General features: G+C 39.2%; 1 protein-coding gene across 1 annotated transcript in view; it reads left to right on the top strand.

The window, feature by feature from the left end:
• Positions 1-16,616, top strand: part of UFL1 (UFM1 specific ligase 1) — an 80,300-nt gene extending 63,684 nt beyond the window's left edge. Inside the window, exons 15-19 of the mRNA XM_089665345.1 lie at positions 2,275-2,405; positions 3,210-3,290; positions 5,428-5,513; positions 12,141-12,321; positions 16,204-16,616. Coding sequence (XP_089521471.1) covers positions 2,275-2,405; positions 3,210-3,290; positions 5,428-5,513; positions 12,141-12,321; positions 16,204-16,422 — 698 coding nt within the window. The 3' untranslated portion in view covers positions 16,423-16,616. The remainder of the gene's footprint in view (positions 1-2,274; positions 2,406-3,209; positions 3,291-5,427; positions 5,514-12,140; positions 12,322-16,203) is intronic.
• The last annotated feature ends 3,833 nt before the right edge of the window (positions 16,617-20,449 follow it).

Below are 20,449 nucleotides of genomic sequence, written 5' to 3'. Positions count from 1 at the left end.
GGACACCTTTGGACAGCAGCATTGTCAGGCTAGTACAGGGATGCCCAACCTTTTGACTTTCCTCAGCCTCTTTGGAAGAAGAGGAATTGTTTTGGGCCACACATAAAATACACTGACAGTAAGGATAGGTGATGAGCAGAAAAAGTCAAGCAGATCACAAGTTAATTATCACTAATATAATGTACCTACTTGAGTAATAAAATTCAATTTTTTGTAATTTTTTTTAAATATAAAAGTAAAAGAGGGCAACATAAAACTAGTGTGATATCAACAAAGATTTTTTTTAAAACTAGTTCGATGTTTAACACTGTTTTTGATAAACTAACACTTCAGTATCTGGTTCTATGGATGTACAGTAGTAGGTATTCTCAAGGTGCTCATCGGACATTTTGGTTCTATTTTGGCCCTTCATGTGCTTCATCCTTGAAAATAGTTGCTCTCAAATATGGGTACTGCTGAAAATTGATGACATGAATAAGGAGTGATTGTGAAGAGTGGGAAATTTTTCTTTGGGAAGATAAAATTTCCAAAAGTTCAGTAAAGAGACTGTCAAGTTTTTTTTGGCCGCATGTGTTCACTAAATGTAAATGTATTTTTAGGAAAAAAAATTCAATTATTTTAGTAAATATAATATAAACTGCTAAATACCTTTTCTCATCAGCAGTTAGAGCAGTCTTGTGACTTCAGCAGAGCACTGGTTAAAGCTTGTAGGAGGAGTTTTCTTTCTGCTCTAGGAGGATGTGATACCCCCTAACCCTCTGTCTGCAGAGTGTTGATTGGCGCTGTGCTGATTACATGCACTCTCCAAAGAAAAAAAAACCTCTCTAGCAATACACACCAAACTGAGCATGTATATGTGACTATAAATTCAGTCTGTATCAGGTGGTCATTTCAACAAGAGGAGGGGCAGAGAAGAAAGGATCAAACAGCCTTTTTACACAATGCAGAGGATTAACCCCTTAGGTTCCACAGTGAATATAACAAGCATGCTTTACTGCATATACAGACTGATTTTACTGTTGTGGGTTTAGTAACACTTTAAGTAAGTTTACGATGTGTTTGGCTGCAGGATGGACACCCTAGTCTGAGTGGAAAGTGTTAGTCATACTAGCAGATTACAAATTGAAGTCAAACTCCAGCAGTTACAGCAAACCATTTTTTTTCTTTTTGTGATAAAGGTCTTACATTTGGGAGCAAAGGTTTTGCATTGTCATTGTTATAAGGGATGTCTCATCTCTGTAACTGATACATTCTCCTAGAGAGTTTGTTCATTTGAAAACAGACCTGCTGGCCAGATCACCAAATGAAAATAAAAAGCCTAATAAAGAAAAAGAATGCAGCCATCACATGAAAAAAGAGCTAAACTGCAAAATAATAAATGTTTGCTTTTGGGTTTATTACCACTTCCTATGCATTAACACAGAGTTTAAAAAATGCTGATATACAAAATGAAGGTTTCAGCAGTACAGGGTCCAGATCTAACACAAACCAGATGTAATAATCCTATTCAAATGCAGAAACAACCTCTTGTTCAATGTCATTTTTACATGGCACATCTTTAATAGAGGGTCCCTCTGCAGATGTCTAGAGACGGCACAGGTCATGTGATACCAGAAATCCAGTGGATGAAGCAGTCATATATGTCATTTTTTTATTTACCAGAAGATTATTTGCCTAATTCCCTAGAGAATAATGCTGGGTTTGACTTATGCAAGCCATAGATGGGTCGTTTATTGGCCGATATTTCGTCCGCACAAAAAATCGGCCGATATTCACGCCGTTAGTGAGGTCCGCCTGTTGGCCGTTTTTTGCGGATCATCTCATTTACTTTTATTGGTCATATGGAAAATCCATGAAAAACGCCCGGTGGTGGCAGCATCGGCAACAGCGCAGACTGATTTTTCATTTAGCGACCGACAATTCGGCTGATAAATGGACCGTCTATGGCCTGCATTACTCTTTCTAATTTTTTGTGCTCCAGTTTCTAACCCTTCTATACTCTAATAAAAAGGTGTTTTTATTGCTTTCTGTGTCCTTTATCAGAGAGAGCTTGCCACATATTTTGTGCTGGCAAGTATCATCACTGGGGCAATCCTTTTGAATGAGTACAATGACCGTGGTAGAAACCCAGTACTAACCCTTCTACTCTTTTTATTAAACTGAAAATTTTAATCTGGAGTTCCAGCTTTCTGTGCGTTTTGTTCTGATTTAAATACCTTTTTATATACCACCTTTAAGTGAGAAGCAGTATAATTGAATTTCTATGTTCTATAGATGAAACTCAGAGTAATCTTGCCAAACACCTGCTGAAGACAGTGTGCACTGATATTACCAATCTTATCTTCAATTTTCTGGCCGGTGATGTAATGATAGCAGTCGAAGATTACACTACCATTACCAGTGAGGTATTGAGACCTTTTTTTATTCTGTGCATAATGAAACCACCATTTTCTATGTGTTTGTTTCAGTTATCATAAATTTGCTAAAGTACAGCTTCTAGAATCATTTAGGAATATGTGTATTCAGTTTTATATAAATAAAGCAGGCAGTATTTCTCACAGGAGCATCCTGGAAAACCAGGGCTGAAGTGATCAATTTTCCACTACAAGGTAGAGGAAATAAGGACCTGATGAGGTCTAATCTGTAAACCTTGAGTTTCTTTTTCCCTCTTATTTTATAGAAACCTCTGGTAAAGTATATTCAACACTTTATTATAACTATTCGCATTTCTCAAATCATTGTAAGATAGTCTCTGGTAAGCGTATGGCATCATAATAAGCATTACTGCATCTATATAGTATCATTTTAAATGTACAAAGCGGTGCTATGGTAGGGCGCTTATTGATAGAACGCTGTTCCACATGTAATTACTATTGGGCATTGAAACCTTGATTGTGAAATTGTACACAAGAATCAAGGTGCAGTCTGATCACTGTACATTAGTTTGCTAGGGAACTAGTGATTTGAATTACTCCACTGAAAGTAATAAAGATTAGTCGAGGAGCAGGGCCCTCCTATCCCTCTTGTATTGAAATGTATTGTTACTGTATTGTCTCCCGTTATATTGTAAAGTGCTGAGCAAACTGTTGGCGCTATATAAATCCTGTATTATAATAATAATAGTATTTGCGCTTATGTTACATCACGTCAGTAACTTGTAGATTGCTGTATTGCAGAATGGTGTTATTAATATGCGCTCTGTTTTTCAGGTTAGAAAAAAAATGTTAAATAAGTTCCAAGAGGAGTCCAAGGGCCCTATGGCAAAACTTAACAGCTCCCTCTCTGGAAAAGTAAGTGTTGTGAATACATCCTTTTCACATACAGCTAGTGTCTTATCTGGATAACTTGTGTTTTGCTTCAATCACTCCATCCCAGCAACTGTGTTCATCACCAGGAGCTGAAAAGAAATGGTTGAGCCATAAAGCGGTATTAAACCCCCAAAACAAAAATGTAATATATTGCAGCTTACCAATCCTTAGCTGTGGTAGCTGCATTAGTTAGGTTTTTTTTTTAGGCTTTTTTCCTCTGTTTTAACATGGCGATCTGGCCATTAACACACTTCCGGTCTTAGGGTGTCTTCTTTCTGGGTGAAGTAGTATGGGAGACACATTTGGAAAGCATATTTTTCAGTCTGTGGGGAGGGTAGTGTTAAACTAACAGCTTTAGATGGTATAGACTAACAATTTGAAGCTGAACCCAAGCTAACACTTTATATGTACTTACAGCAAACAGTTTTTTCTCTTTTGGGATAAAGGTTTTACATAAATGAGTAAAAGCTGACCATTGTAATCACCCCTGTTTGTGTTAAATGAATTACCTCAATCCTCTAATTGCTACTTTGCCTGGACAGCTTGGTCTGTTAAAGTAAGTTGAAAAATAAAAGCCTTGCTAACCAGATTACCAAGTAAAAATGAAGGGAAAAAAAAGAAAACGAATGCATCTACCACATCTAAGAATTGGTGAGCAATAATTTAATACATTTTTGTTTTGGGGTTTAATGCCACTTTAATGTATTGAGGAGCAAGTGACTCACTGAATGTGACAGCGCTGGGCCAGTAATCACTATCATGCAGGGAGTTAATAGCTTTGCCCAACCTACAACTCCAATGATTCATAGCTACACTCAGGGCTATGAGTCATAGAATAACCCTTCAAATTTCCTTTATTCTAGTGTTCTTAGGATAGTGTATGTGTTTTCTTCAGCTCTTCTGTTTTTGTGTGTTTTTTCTACAATCAACAGCTACTGGTAGATTCTGAGTGCTGAAGTCTTGGAAGTCTCTACATTCAGCAAAGAGCACTGGTAAATTCATGCTGGTAAATGAAAATCCTGGAGGTCTCTCCAGACAGCCTACTTCCTTCTGCATAACATGTTCCAGATCATACATGTTAGGCCAGTATGCAGATAGTGTTACCCTGGGTCAGAGCCATGGCAGTGCTGTTCTTGTCCCTGTCTGTTAATCCTCAGTGTGAGCTGCAGCACCCTATTCTTGCTGTGTCAAGTGGATAGTGTTTTGTGCTGCAACTGCCATTATGTCTCTTTCTTTTACCTTCCAGTCAACTCAGCAGGTTCAGTAATGTCATGTGCATAGTTTCTAATGGTTTTTTGCCCCAAACTACTTTCCAGTTGCTTATGTTGCTCTTGAGCCTGCTGAGCATTGTTGGGCTAAAACCACCATTTTTAAAACTCACACCATTCTCTTTTTGGCCAGGACTGTGACACAGCTGCCTCTCATGAATGTGTGTGAATGTGACCATATGTGTGAGCACTTGCACCTGACATTTTTTTCACAGCTCAGAGGCAGTGAGTGTCACCGACCCAGCTCACAAAGATATCATCAGCATAAGTGAAAATGTTTGTCATTGGCTGCTGAGTTGTCTACTTTATCACTGTTATTCTGCTATGCTAGCATAATGAAAGATGAAAAATGTCCGTGCAAGCCATACTGTAAGTTTCCTAATTATCTCAAGTAGTATCAAGGTAACATGTTTGAAATTTCTCACCGTTATCCCTTTGTAAAATAACTTGCCTCCTGGAAAGTTTACTCTCTTTGTAGAATGTGCTTGTTGAATCATTTAGTAGAATAGTGGAACAATTGCTTGGGTGAGCAAATCCCAGGAGCCAGGTAGCCACTGGATCTAACTTTTTTGTGTGTTTCCTGTTAGCGCATGGTCCCTGGCTTGTTTTAAAGTGCTTGCTGGCTGCTAGAGTAGGCAAGCTTGGTTCTTCACATTCATTTGTCCATTCCTGGTTATGTACATTAAGTGTGTTTAGAGTACCAGTGCCTTATATTTTGAGAGGAAGCATTACTCTAGGAGCTAGAACACACACTAAGAAAAAAAAATCTACTAAAAGACTTTGAAATTTTACAAACAGAATTTATAAGATGTTTGTAAATATGTATGTTTATTTGTTTTCCTCCCACACAGAATATAGAAGAATTTTTGTCCTGTCTGGATTCAGCAGCTGATGCGTGTGGCATTCTCGTGAAGAAAGGAGATAAGAAGAAAGAAAGGTACTTGCATCTGTTAAATTAGAATAGAATTCTGGATGAGCACATTTTTATGTACAGTATCTTGTAGTTTATTTTACTCTCGGCCTTAAACTGCTAGTTTCCAAAACTTGCCGTGTGACAAAATGCCTATTTCATTAGCGCGTTTGGCATAGCATTAGCAATGAATGGCACCCAAACATGTTTTGGCACATTTGCACAATCCAGAAATGCTGGCAGAATTGCACAATTCTGCCCCTTGATTGCAAGTCACTCAGAGGTGAACAGGGCCATAAGAAGCTTTAACCACATCAGCTCCGGAAGATGTACCCCCCTTCCTGACCAGTCATTTTTTTCTATTCGGTGCTGTGTGACTTCCACAGGTAATTGCACAGTCATGCCATGTTATACCCAAACCAAATTTGTGTCCTTTTTTCACACAAATAGAGCTTTCTTTTGGTGGTATTTTATTACCACTGGGTTTTTTTATTGTTTGTGATGCAAATGAAAAAAGACTGAAAATTTTGAACAATAACTATATTTTCTACTTTAAATTATAAAAAAAATATCCAATAAACTCAAAGTTAGTCATACATTTAAGTCAAAAAGTATTCTGCTACATGTCTTTAGTGAAAAAAAAAAATCCCAATACGTGTATATTAATTGGTTTCTGTGAAAGTGATAGCGTCTACAAACTATGTTATATATATTGGAATTTACTCAGCTTTTACTTTCTGACTGCCTATGACATTTCTTTAGATGCTAAAGTGCCAGAATAGTACTAACCCCCCTGCCCCCCACACCCCAAAAGAAAGTAGACACCCCAAGGAATTTGCTGAGAGACATGTTGAGCCCATGGAAGATTTTATTTTTGGCCACACATTTTTGGAAAATTACACATTTTTTTTTTAAACATAAAATTGTCACTTAAATTATATATGGCTCATGCATGCAATGGGTATATGTGGAATAATACCCCAAAACACATTCTGCTACTTCTCCTGAATATGGTGATACCACATGTGAGAGACCGTTTGGTAGCCTAGCCACATACACGCCTCCAAAATCTACATCCAGGCTTTCAAAGGACATATTTCTTCATATCACTTCCTCACTACCTATCAGAGTTTCGTAGGCCCTACAAATGCCAGGATAGTACAAACACCCCCTCAAATGACCCCTTTTTGAAAAGTAGCCACCCCAAGGAATTTGATAACAGGTATGGTGAGTATTTTGCAGATTACATTTTTGTCACAGGGTTTTGAAAAAGAAAAGAAACATTTTTTTTTGTTTTCTTTCTCCATTTTTCAAAAATTAGTGGCAACAAATAAGATCTGCAAAATACTCACCATGCCCCCAAATACCTTGGAGTGTCTACTTTCCAGAAAAGGGTCATTTTGGGGGTACTTCTACTATCCTGGCATTTAAGGGCCAATGGGTAATGAATAAGCGCTGTCTTTAGCGTGCAACGTGTTTACCTGCCAGTCCCCTACTGTATTTCCACAGTCTGTATTGGTTTTATCTTGGTTCAATAAAGTGGATTGTTCGGAGTGCAGCTGAACGGACGTCCTTTGTTCTCATCTATGCAGCACACAAGCTGGGCTAGTACCTACAGGAGGAGTTGTGCTTGGAGATTGGGAGTATCTCTACCTTGAGCAGTGGTAAACATATATGGCCAACATTAGAAGCTTATGCTACACATCACCCACTCTTCTAACCACCTGAAGACAAATCCTTTTCTGACACTTTTTGTGTATATGACAAACCATTTTTTTTTGCTAGAAAATTGTTGAGCACCAGGAGGAACCCAGGACCCATTTCACCAGCGTAGGTCTGACAATGGGTCCAAGTATTTCATCCCGATATCTGATGGCAGTCAGAGTGCTATTGTCTAAACTGTAGAGGTCTGTGTGTCCCTCCATGGATATGCCTTCCCAGACCATCACTGACCCACCACCAAAACGGTCATGCTGAACGATGTTACAGGCAGCATAACGTTCTCCATGGCTTCTCCAGACCCTTTCCCGTCTGTCACATGTGCTCAGGGTGAACCTGATCTGTGAAAAGCATAGGGCGCCACTGGCAGACCTGCCAATTCTGGTGTTCAGTGGCAAATGCCAGTCGAGCTCTATGGTGCCGACTGGTGAGCACAGGGCTCACTAGAGGACATCTGGCCCTCAGGCCACCCTCATGAAGTCTGTTTCTGATTGTTTGGTCAGAGACATTCACACCAGTGGCCTGCTGGAGGTAATTTTGTAGGGCTCTGGCAGTGCTCATCCTGTTTCTCCTTGAACAAAGGAGTAGATACTGGTCCTGATGATGGGTTAAGGACCTTCTATGGCCCTGTCCAGCTCTCCTAGAGTAACTTCCTGTCTCCTGGAATCTCCTCCATGCTCTTGAGACTGCTGGGAGACTCAGCAAACCTTCTGCCAATGGCACATATTGATGTGCCATCCTGGAGGATTTGGACTGCCTGTGCAAACTCTGTAGGGTCCAGGTATCGCCTCATGCTACCAGTAGTGACACTGACCCTAACCAAATGCAAAACTAGTGAAAAACAGTCAGAAAAGATGAGTAGGGAAAAGAATGTCAGTGGCCTCCACCTATAAAACCATTCCTGTTTTGGGGGTCATCTCATTGTTGCCCATCTAGTGCACCTGTTATTAATTTCATTAACACCAAAGCAGCTGAAACTGATTAACAACCCCCTCTGCTACTTAACTGACCATATCAATATCCCAGGAGTTTAATTGACTTGATGTTATACTCTGATCAAAAAGTGTTCCTTTAATTTTATTGAGCAGTGTATATAGGATCTAATCTTCCTGACATGTCTGCAGTTATAGGGTGATTCAATAACTCTTCTTTATGTTATGCCCTATAGTGGATATAACCTTCCTGACGTGTCTGTTGCTACTGATGTTATAACTCCTAATCCACTTGTACTGAATTGTATTGTAGATGTACTCCCTTCTTTTATTGGCTTTATTCACATGGCTTTAAAAGAAAACACATTTACAAGCAGATCCTTTTTACAGATCTGAATGCAGCTGCAATGTTTCCAATGGAGACTGTTACACAGGTGCGCAAACATGCAGATCAGTAAGGCTCCTTTCACACTTCTGTGGTGCAGTTTGCCCACACCACAGGTGCAGTGCAGCTGACCTGCGTGTGTACAAGTTAGCTGCACTTTCCTGTAGAGTTATATTGTGTCCTACTTGTTTGATGTGCTTTTTGAAAGTGCAACAAAACTCTTGCAATGGGCTGTATAAAAAATGCACGTGTTCGCGCATACAAATGCCTCTAGCTTTTCTTGAGTTGTGTCCTACATGCATACACACCTATGTGCACTCATTTGCAAGTGAGATACCGTGCACCCCTCCAATGAGTGCCTCAATCTGCACAGTGTGCAGGAATGGGAGTAGGATTTTTGTCGAGTGCACTGTCAGAGGGAACCCCTGTCCTTCATTCTTCTGATCCCTGTCCCCCCACCCTGCTGACCCCTATACTCTGCAAACTACTGACCCTATCCTCTGCCAAGCTGACACTCTGTATATTGTCCTGCTGACCTCCCATCCTCTGCTGCCCCGCTGACATTTTTTTACTGCACCTCCACTTCAGACAGGCTAGATCTGGCCCTACTTCCAGGTGTTTTTGAGCAGTTGATTTTTAACATTTAATCTATGTAAATAAATGTGACTGTTGTAAGCACTCCTGGCAGTGTTAAAATTGTACCAAACCCTGTCAGTGCTGGAAAGTTTAATTTGAATGTTAACGTGAAGAACATTCTAAATAAAGGCATGTGAAATTTAAAAAAAAAAATAATATACAGATTACTGTCATTAAAAAGATTAACATTTACTTTTATCAGAATGCAGTATTTTGATAATAGTTGCCTTTTAAGCACAAATCTAAACATTAATGGTAACAAAGATTTTAGAGATCACAGTAGAATGTTAGTGGGATTGCTGAGGCTTTGTATATTTTTGTCACCACTGACTTGATTGACATGTCTATGTTAGTGCTTTGTTCAAGGCCTCCTAATAAAGGGTTTATAGACTAAGAAAGTGGGTAATGTGAACCAGAATGCACTGCAATTAAATGTTTTTTAAATTCTTTAGTCTGTGGTGTTTTCCTGCGGTACCTGTGGCTGACCTACTAACAACTCAGAAATGTAATTAAATTTAACCTTTTACTTAGTCTAAACTCCTCAACCGCAGCTGTGACCAGGCTACTAAAGAGTAGAGGGCAGCCTGAACTTTTATCTCTCACCCAGTGCATTTTGGAATTGGAATGTCCACATTCTGTAAAGATAGAAGGCTGGTGGAATAACCGCAGAATGTGTGTTGATTTGTAAACATGCCAGTAGGATGAATGTTTGTCTGTCCTTACAAAAGACTGTTCTGTCTATGCTGTTAGTGAATGTCAGAACATTTCTTTTGTGGTCTTCCTAACCCACCTAAAAGCCCTCCCAAAAGCATACCATAGTTTACGATGGTTTATTTTGTCTCTTACAAGTTCACTGTAATATTTATGTACATGCATTCCAGGGGCAAATTCAGATGTATTCACAGTCCATATAAAGTTTATTTTTTTAGCATGTTCATGTCAGGATTCAGTAGGATTGATTAAATTAAAACTATTGTTCCATATCCTGCTCACAAGTTCAAAACCACTATATGCGTGTTCGGAACCTTCAGTTCTGGTTGCACAGTTTGGCCACTAGAGCAAAAACCATTGACCGACATGCTAAAATTATGAAAACACTTCTTGACTTTTGGATTTGTAAGGAATTATGACAAATTAATACCATTTATTCTAAAATGGTACTGCTGTACATATTGTCAGCCGAGAATTAAAACCATATGGCCAAGTTTAGTAAAGATGAAATATTCCTAAATGCTAATCCTTATGTACAGCAACTCCTAACAGAATGCTCGCTGCTGAAATCAGACGATTACAACATGGAATTTGATTAGTTGGTATGGTAAACCACACAAGAGTTTCATACAAATTTCAGAGAAACTTTACCGGTTTGGGATAAATTTGTTTTTTCATTCTTTTTAAAGCCCATCTCTGGTCAAATATTAACCCAACTCGTTTTCTAGCCATTCCATACAAATCTAGCACATTTTTCTTTTGCTTTCTTAAGCATTTTACTCAGCTAAGTCCACTGATTGTATGCTGACACCATTTCTAGGTGAGGGTGACCAATATTCCAGAAGTGTAGATATGCCCTGGTTGGTTCCCAACAGTCCCCTCTTGCTGTTATGACCACTGAGATTCCTCCTCTGCATCCTGAGAGGATCTTGCTGTTGGACAGTCAAAGAAGGACCCTGCCTCCTGTGAACAAAAAGCGAAGACTCAAGAGCATCACATTATGACCAAATTGGTTGAGTACAAAAAAGCATTTAGATTTTCCTAGATTGTAAGCTCCAAGGAGCAGGACCCTCCTATCACTCCTGTATTGAACTGTATTGTTTCTGTATTGTCTCCTGTTATATTGTAAAGCGCAGAGCAAACTGTTGCTGCTATATAAATCCTGTATAATAATAATTTTTGTTAAATTCAGTGCCGGTGATTTGTTGGAGGGGTGGAGAGCCCTGAGTTCAGCTATAAGTTTACATGTTTCTAAACTCCTTTTGTGTATATGTTTTATTATTTGTATAAAACCTTTATTTCACCAATGGTAATTTATTACAGGGTGCACCTATGATATTGGGTCTGCAGAACATTCTGACTTTTTTAAAGAAAGAGTACAGCTGTAGTTTTTCCATTTGTAACTCTCACTGTAATTAAAATTTCATACAGAGCTGTACAAAGCCAGGGAATAAAGTCTCCTCAGAATCATTCAGTAGTGTGTAAAATAGGAGCTTCAGCTTTACAGCATTGCCTTTGAAGTTAACATGGTTCTAAAGCCTTAAGGTTTTGTTACCTTAATGTCTAGAATGCATTAGGGAAAAAAAACCTTCTGTGACTAGCCCCTCCCCCTTCTACTTACCTGAGCCTGATCTCGATCATCCAGCGATGTGCATGCAGCGGCTCTCCCGGCTCTCTTCCTGCACACTGGGTAGACTGTTAGCAATGGCTCCTGTTTCTGTCAAATCCTATGATGAAGGAGTGGGGGGCAGGGGGAAGGGCTCAGGAGCTTCCTTGCATGTGTCATCTTAGGAAACGGCTTCCTATGGTGGCACACAAAGAAGAGAAGGAGCCAAGAAAGCTGACAGGGGAACCCAAATGAGGAGGATCAGGCAGCTCTGTGCAAAACCATTGCACAGAGCAGGTAATTATAACATGTTTGCTATTTTTAGTAAAAAAAAAACTGGAAGCTTTAATATTATTTTAAGTTTAGTAAAGTATACCTATTCAAATATATGCAATATTTCATATTTAACATTGTAGAAAAGAAAAGAAATTCTATATTAAAAATTGGATTAGTTTTGTCTTGAATGCAATAAAGCAAATTGGTATTCCTTGAAGAAAAAGAACATTACTGAATATTGTTCAGAGAGGTGGAAAGATTTGTTCTGACGCTGTTGGTGAACCCATTCACATGCTGCTTTTGTACGATTGTTGAAACAGGCAATATTGAAAACGCATTGGTTTATCTTTTCAGAGCATTAAGTGACAAATAGTTTTTCTTCTTTTTAGGCAAGTTTTGTTCCAGCACAGGCTAGCTCTTATCGAGCAGGTCAAAGTCACGGAAGACGCAGCCCTAGTCTTGCATCTGACATCTGTCTTGCTGTTTCAATTCACAACACATTGCATGCTTCACGCACCAGGAAGATGTGTCCCACAGATTATTGCTTTTCTGAAATCCAAGATCCCTGAGGTATTGTCATGAACAAGTTGTAGTATATGTACTGCATAGCACAACTGTGAGTCATGAGAACCAACATATAGATATGTGGTATGACAGTGATGTAAAACATAAATAAATGACATGAGAGATCATTTTTACAAATCTTTTCCTATTCCAGTGTAGGTTACACTTATAAATAGCTATCCTACATTTAAAGGACCAGTAAACATAAAATGTTACCTTTGTGCTTTCCATTATCTGTACAAAACTTGAGATGTCCATGTGTTTACTGCTAAAAGTATTCATAGTTAATAGGTATTGTCTGCTATCTGCAGTTTCCTCTACTCCTAGGATAAATTTGAAAGTACCTTTTGTAAGGGAAATGAGTTCTCTGCTGAATTTGGAGTCTTTTTGAATCTAAAGTGAACAATCCAGTGCAAAGCAACAGATTTTCTTAACTGTTTCCCTCTCCAGCTACAGATTCTCACCTTCACTTCAATCCCCCACTGCTTTAGCTGTTGGGAGGAAAGATAAATACCTAGCTCTTTTGGGTGTAGAGAGCAAGCCATTCAGGCACCCAGCACTGGGGGTAGGTAGAGAGACCTCAGCCCCAAGTAAGCTGTGCAGCAGGGGAGTAAAATGAGGGCAGACACTAGACTTCCTGAAGATCAAAAAAGTCTAGCTGCCATGCCGTTGCTTTTGATTTCATTTCATTCTGAGCTACTGCCCTGGAACACTTATGCAGAGAAGGGTAAAGAAGGCCATAGATGAGTCGAAAAACAAACTATGTGTAGCTCTTAAAATTGTTAATTTTCTGAAATCATTAGTGTGCCAGCTGCGACTCGCAATTTTTGTGCCACAATCGAAAGTGCCTCATCCAACATGCTGGCTTTTTTTTTTAGAAAATCGAGACTATTGATGGCAAAATTGTACAGTGGGGCAAAAAAGTATTTAGTCAGCCACCAATTGTGCACGTTCTCCCACTTAAAAAGATGAGAGAGGCCTGTAATTGGCATCATAGGTAGACCTCAACTATGAGAGACAAAATGAGAAAAAAAATCCAGACAATCACATTGGCTGATTTGAAAATAATTTATTTGCAAATTATGTTGGAAAATAAGTATTTGGTCAATATCAAAAGTTCATCTCAATATTTTGTTATATATCCTTTATTGGCAATGACAGAGGTCAAACGTTTCCTGTAAGTCTTCACAAGGTTGGCACACACTGTTGCTGGTATGTTGGCCCATTCCTCCATGCAGATCTCCTCTAGAGAAGTGATGTTTTGGGGCTGTCGCTGGGCAACATAGACTTTCAACTCCTTCCAAAGGTTTTCTATGGCGTTGAGATCTGGAGACTGGCTAGGCCGCTCCAGGACCTTGAAATGCTTATTACGAAGCCACTCCTTCATTGTCCGGGCGGTATGTTTGGGATCATTGTCATGTTGGAAGACCCAGCCACGTTTCATCTTCAATGCCCTTGCTGATGGAAGGAGGTTTGCACTCAAAATCTCACGACACATGGCCCCATTCATTCTGTCCTGTACATGGATCAGTCGCCCTGGTCCCTTTGCGGAGAAACAGCCCCAAAGCATGATGTTGCCACCCCCATGCTTCACAGTAGGTATGGTGTTCTTTGGATGCAACTCAGCATTCTCTCTCCTCCAAACACAACGAGTTGTGTTTCTACCAAACAGTTCTATTTTGGTTTCATCTGACCATATGACATTCTCCCAATCCTCTTCTGGATCATCCAAATGCTCTCTAGCAAACTTCAGACGGGCCCGGGCATGTACTGGCTTAAGCAGGGGGACACGTCTGGCACTGCAGGATCTGAGTCCCTGGCGGCGTAGTGTGTTACTAATGGTAGCCTTTGTTACGTTGGTCCCAGCTCTCTGCGGGTCATTCACTAGGTCCCCGGATGTGGTCCTGGGATTTTTGCTCACCATTCTTGTGATCATTTTGACCCCACGGGGTGAGATCTTGCGTGGAGCCCCAGATCGAGGGAGATTATCAGTGGTCTTGTATGTCTTCCATTTTCTAATTATTGCTCCCGCAGTTGATTTGTTCACACCAAGCTGCTTGCCTATTGCTTCCCAGCCTGGTGCAGGTCTACAATTTTGTTTCTGGTGTCTCAAGTGTCTTTTATACTGATAACAAGTTCAAACAGGTGCCATTGATACAGGTAATGAGTGCAGGACAGAGGAGCCTCTTAAAGAAGAAGGTACAGGTCTGTGAGAGCCAGAAATCTTGCTTGTTTGTAGGTGACTTATTTTCCACCATAATTTGCAAATAAATTCTTTCCAAATCAGCCAATGTGATTGTCTGGATTTTTGTTCTTATTTTGTCTCTCATAGTTGAGGTCTACCTATGATGCCAATTACAGGCCTCTCTCATCTTTTTAAGTGGGAGAACTTGCACAATTGGTGGCTGACTAAATACTTTTTTGCCCCACTGTAAGTGCTGTTTTTGTTTTTTGATCAACAGAACTTTTGTTTTTCAACTTGTCTATGGCCTGCTTTACTGTCATTCTGGAATTCAGATTTTTGAAGACAAGCTACTGTCATATTTAAAATGAGATCCTCAATGGCAGCCCACAAATTTATGTTATCACAGGTATACTGTAGGGTGCAGTGATCAGAGAAGCACAGATCACAGTTGTTTATATACTTGTGCATACTCCCAAGGTAGAGTTATAAATGTGAATGCAGTGGTCAAAAGGCTGAAAAAAAATAATGTTAAGGATTAGACTGCCTAAGCAAGAAATGTATATTATTAAATCCTATTTAAACTTAAAAACAAAAATGTAACATATTGCACATTACCAGTCATTGAATGTGAGGATTGCATTTTTTTGTTCACCAGGTATTGCTGTTAAACATCATACTTCCTCTGCCTGAGTGACTACATTCACTCCTCTAGTACAAACAAATGGCAACCACCCCAATCTGCAAATGGCCTATGCAGTAAGGAGCACATGGAAGGGCGACGCATGTCAAAAAACAACAAAGAAACATTCCCAGCTCACTTCCCAACCAGCCTGCAACAAACCGAATTAACCTGTCTTAACAGTTTAAACCAAGGGGTATAGTTTGTACACATTTGCAAATACATGCATAAGCTTCAGAGACCACTTTACAGCACCCCAGTATATCTACAATCCTAACTCTATAAATTTTGAGACCCTCCAAGGTCGGAGCACATATATAATAATGGATAGATTAAGGACAGGTATGCCTGGAGGGAACCCAACCCTCCTTAAAGGTATAGGAACACACTGGACACCCAGCTATAGCACAATGGCAGCGAAGGTATCCAGTGCGTTACCCCAACCAATTCATCAACAGTACAAACAAATGGCAACCACCCCATCCTATAACTGGCCTATGCAGCAAGGAACACATGGAAGGGCGGTGCATGTAAAAAAAAATAAAAAAAAAAATTCCCAGATCACTTACCAACCAGACTTCATTCACTCCTCTATTGTTTCTTTGGGGATGGGGGGGTTGTCAAACAGGTAAGACTGTAAATATGGGTGCCTCTATTCATCTCCAATACATGTAGGATGTGGAGACTAGTAGTTCCCAGAAGGTAAATAACATTGTTATGTGCTTTCTGTCCATTTCACATGAAGTTATATTGGATTTCTGGCAAGAGCAACAGGCATATTCTGTACTTGCTAAAACTGTTCTTAACCTTAAATAAAACAAATGCAACAACCGCATCTAAGGACTGGTAAGCGGTGATGAATTATATTTTTGTTCTTGGGTTTAGTTATCCTTTAAATTAAGTTAAATTACTTCTACTGTATGTTTGAATTATTTCATTAATCATCATGTTTGTGTTTGTTCAAATTTATTTTCCCTTTAATTTAAATATACCTGATATTGTTGTTTTGTTATTTTTATTCCAGGATCAGCATAGCCTTTTGGTTAACTATCAAAGCCTTGTAGTAAAACAGCTTATAGGTCAGACAAAGCAAAAGGAGGATGAAGATGTTGACACGATGGGAGACCCATCAGAAGTACCAGAGAAAGCATCAGAGGACGTTAGAAAGGAACTTCAAGAACTGTCCACCAAAATCAAAGATCTTGTTCTGCGTGCCAGAAAATCCTCTGCGTCAGAAGACTAACAGGAAATTGGTTCATTTTTTCACCTCACAAAATACAAATAATGTCAAAATGGGAAAACCATATTAAAAATGCACAGTTCCGCAAGTTAATTAAAATATGTATTCCCTAATGTAAATAGGGTTGGCATTATTTTGTGATAAGTTATCTAAGAATAAGATTTTATTATTCTAATAATAAAAGTATCTTTAAATAATGGTTTGTGTGCAGAACCCCTTTTACATTTGTTTCTAGCTGTATCTGTCTTTTTGTCAGTGCAAAGTGACACCTGATCACTACACTTCAATTTTTTGTTTACAAAACCTGTGACTATGCTGTTTTTTTTAAATTGTTTTTGTCTTAATTAGAACATTCAAAAGCATCTGACTGGTGTGCATTTTTCTCCTTAACTGATTTTGGGCAGCTTACCTCTGCAGCAAGATCTGTCAGCCATCACCAAAAGTATCTGCCCATTTTTTTTTTCATTATCTGTGTCAATGTTGGGGAGATTTCCCTTCACTTCTTACCGTGGTGAAACCCTGATGAGAACAATGTCAGGGAAAGAAATGTCGCTAACAGGGTTACAGAACCGAAAAAAAATTGAGGTTCTGGTTCTATCCAAAAGTTTAACCACTGCTTACCAATGTGGCTGTAGTTGGGTTTTGACGAAAAAGTTAATTTAAAGCATAGGGTGACATAAAAGGCCAAGATCCCTCATCTTCAAAACCTTGAGCTTAAACTTCCTGAAGCAAAATTACTGATACTTGCACTATACAGTAGTTCACAACACCTATGTGACAAAGCAGCTTATGCACCTTTTTGAGCTTCGACTGTGTTTTAAATGTGATTTTCTATGTGTCCTCAAAATGCTATAGTATGAATGCAGCCTTAGTCATCCCTGCTGAACATATGAACTTGAGGATGATTGGAATACAGATAAAATATGTTATAAAGGGTTCACTTCCATTTCTGATTTTTATTGATTCAATATGTTTCCCGAGCAGTGGTGCTCAACTTTTCACGTTGTTACCCAACAACCATTGTTCAGGGACCCTAGTTGCCAGTTTTGTCTTTGTTCTTGGACTCTCAATTTAATGGTTTTCAATATACTGTATAATTAGCTGTCTAAATTGGGACACCCATACAGGCTTTTATAGCTGGTTTTAAACAGACATTTTTTTCAAAATCTCATGAAGTTATTTTCTTTGCAACATTAAAGTATTCGTTATAATGAAAGCAGCTGTGCAATAAGTAAGAATACTCTAGTCAAAACAGAAAGTGAAGATTTGACATGCAAAAAGATAGCATAGCCAATACATACCTTTTTATGACAGTTTTCATTAAAATATTGCTGTAGTGGATCAATTCAATGCAATCTGTTTTATCAGCAATTGGAAAGTCTTAGAAAATGCCTGTTTCGCATGCCAGAACTTTCTTGCTGCCTTTCTTGTACAGTAAAAGAAAATCCAGTAAAAAAGTTTCTCATGGACACCATTAAGATTCAGGCCTTACTTAAAAATTTGAATGTGATTGGTGATGCATAGAGACAGAAAATCACACCACACAGATTCAGAAAGTTTAAAGCCTAATTGAATCCTAATATTAAATTGGCTAAATGCATTCCAGGTGTGTCAAAAAAGCTGTTTAGTGTCTTACAATTTGTCTTTTTTTGAGTAGAAAAGCCAGTACAATGCCAACATACTGCAGAGTGGGACTCTTGTTCTCTGTGTGAAAGCAGTGGTCTCTGCAGGGAGCTTCATCTTTGTTTATTGCAGAGCTGTAAGGCAAACTCAGCAGGAGGTGTGTAGCACCTCTGTAAATAGACTATAATATATTAAACACCTGCTATGAAGTCAGAATTTATTTGGGCCAGGAATAAAAGCTTAGGTGCTGGTCTGATTCATATAAAAAAACTATGTATCATAAACAATATACAAACCTATTTAGCAGAAATGCACTTTTTAATGTCTGGTATTTTGGCTGTGATCTACACCCAGTTTGTAGTTGTTAACATGGGGGACTTTCAACAAAGCCTTGAAGTTCCCACTCCCTCTGCTATGCCCACTACAATCACTTCTTCCCCTTCACATCTGCTATCAATCTCAACCTCCTCTCCTTTACCAGAACCTGTATTCAGTTACCTTGTCTGTGGAGTCATTTTCTCCCCCCACCCCTGCTCACGTTTTTGTTCTCTTTTCCTCATTTCCTTCCCTGTAATGAATAGTGACAGCACTTGTCCCAGATGCATGCTTGGTGCCTTAGACAAGCACTGTCACTCATAACTATGCATTCATCCCTCTGTGAGCAGCAGAGTTCTCCAGTGGTGAGTGGAGGAGGGTATGATGTTGACAGTGCTAGCTCAGGATCTGGACCCCTAGAAAAATGGGATAAAGTGCTGCAAACACTTTTTCCCACAAGGGACATAACCTAGAAAAAGTTTGGTTTGAGTTCTTCTTTAGTCCTTCATCCTCCTGAGGCAGTTTGATGATTTGTGAAATTTAGTTTTAGTGGATTACAGAATATCCAGATTTGGGTAAACTGGGTGTACTCTCTGATAATAAAACAATGCGGTGTTGTACTTGACCACATGATGCATTATTAGCTCAATTGTTGCTTTCACGTGCTGCCTTGAATTGTCTTTTAACAGAAAGTAATCCATCCTTCACTATAGACCTGAATGAAGAAGATTAAATAGTGAAGATCATTTATTTTACTTTTATAATGGAGTTTATTGATAGTGTCAAGTCATCAGCTAAAACCAAAGGTAGAAATAACAGTTAAGAGGAAATATACAGTTCCTCTAGTTAACGTAAAGCATAATAAATGCACTGAGTTACAGAAGCAAACAAAATTACAATTACAATGTGTAATTAAATGATGAGACACATAACAAAGTGCAGTACTGAACAGCATGTGAAGGCCTAAGATTCATCAGTTTGAATCCGTAGTCAGGCATGAGAACAGCATGCAAAGCGTTCTGTATAACCCCATAAGAGAAGTGGATACACCAATCCTTTGGGTCCAGAGATTATATAAAACACTTCAGGTGACAAAAAGAAAAATCATATTCAGCACAATTACAGAATGAAAAAGAAGAGCAAATGAGAAGAAAGAAAAAAATGAAGGGAAAGGAAAAAGGGTCCTGGGAGATCACAGTAGAAGGTCGTTAAAGCGGCAGAAGGGCATTGTCAAATCTAGATGGTTGGGCTATGTCAATCCAAGGTTGCCAAATTTGGAGGAACTTTTCATGTTTGTCTAGCAGTATAGTTGTTGACTTCTCACTAACCATTATAAAGTTCATCCGATTTTTGACTGCTTCGAAACTGAGGAGGAGGGGGGTCTTCCATGCTTTCGCAATTGTCAATTTGGCAGCTGTGAATAAATGTGGTGCCAATTGTCGCTCGGGGTGGAGTAGGTCAGCAATTGGTTTAAATAAAAGCGCCTCATAAGGGTTTTTGTTTAATATTTGCATGAAAAACATAGTGCGAAGGAAAGCATAGACCCTGACCCAGAGTCTACATACCTTGGGACATGACCACCAAATGTGGGCCATGGTACTGATCTGTTGGTAACCCTGGAAGCAAGGTGGTTAATAAGATGGGATGAAACGGGCCAGTGGAGCTGGCGTATAGTAACACCTATAGAGGATTTTTCTGTAGGAGATAATGGAAGAATAGATCAGTGATATCAGGCCCAGAGAATGAGGTCTGGTTCTACAGAGGCTTTCAAAAGGAGTCAATCTGTATGGCTTGGGTTGTGCACGTAGTAGTGTAGTGATAAAATGGCAAAGTTGAAGGTAGCAAAAATGCTGCTGTCGTGGGATGTTATGGGACGACTGAAGGGCGTCAAAGGTGACAATCCTAGTAGGGGAGAGTAAGGAGTGAAAGTAGTAATTTGGGAAGATAAGTCCTGCGAATTGCGTTAATTCTGCCAAACCACGATAAGGGGAAATGAGCCCATGAAGATAACATATCTGTCAATTCTTTAAATAATGAAGGGAAATTGGCTTGGTAAAGTCCCTTGTAGGATGGGGTGAGTCTGACACCCATA

The sequence above is a fragment of the Staurois parvus genome, unplaced genomic scaffold (genome assembly GCF_062004578.1).
Source record: "Staurois parvus isolate SC_StPar_1 unplaced genomic scaffold, SC_StPar_1.0 ptg000048l, whole genome shotgun sequence".
Taxonomy (NCBI): Eukaryota; Metazoa; Chordata; class Amphibia; order Anura; family Ranidae; genus Staurois; species Staurois parvus.
Note: the sequence above shows the minus strand (reverse complement) of the source record. Positions and strands in the feature narration are given on the sequence as shown.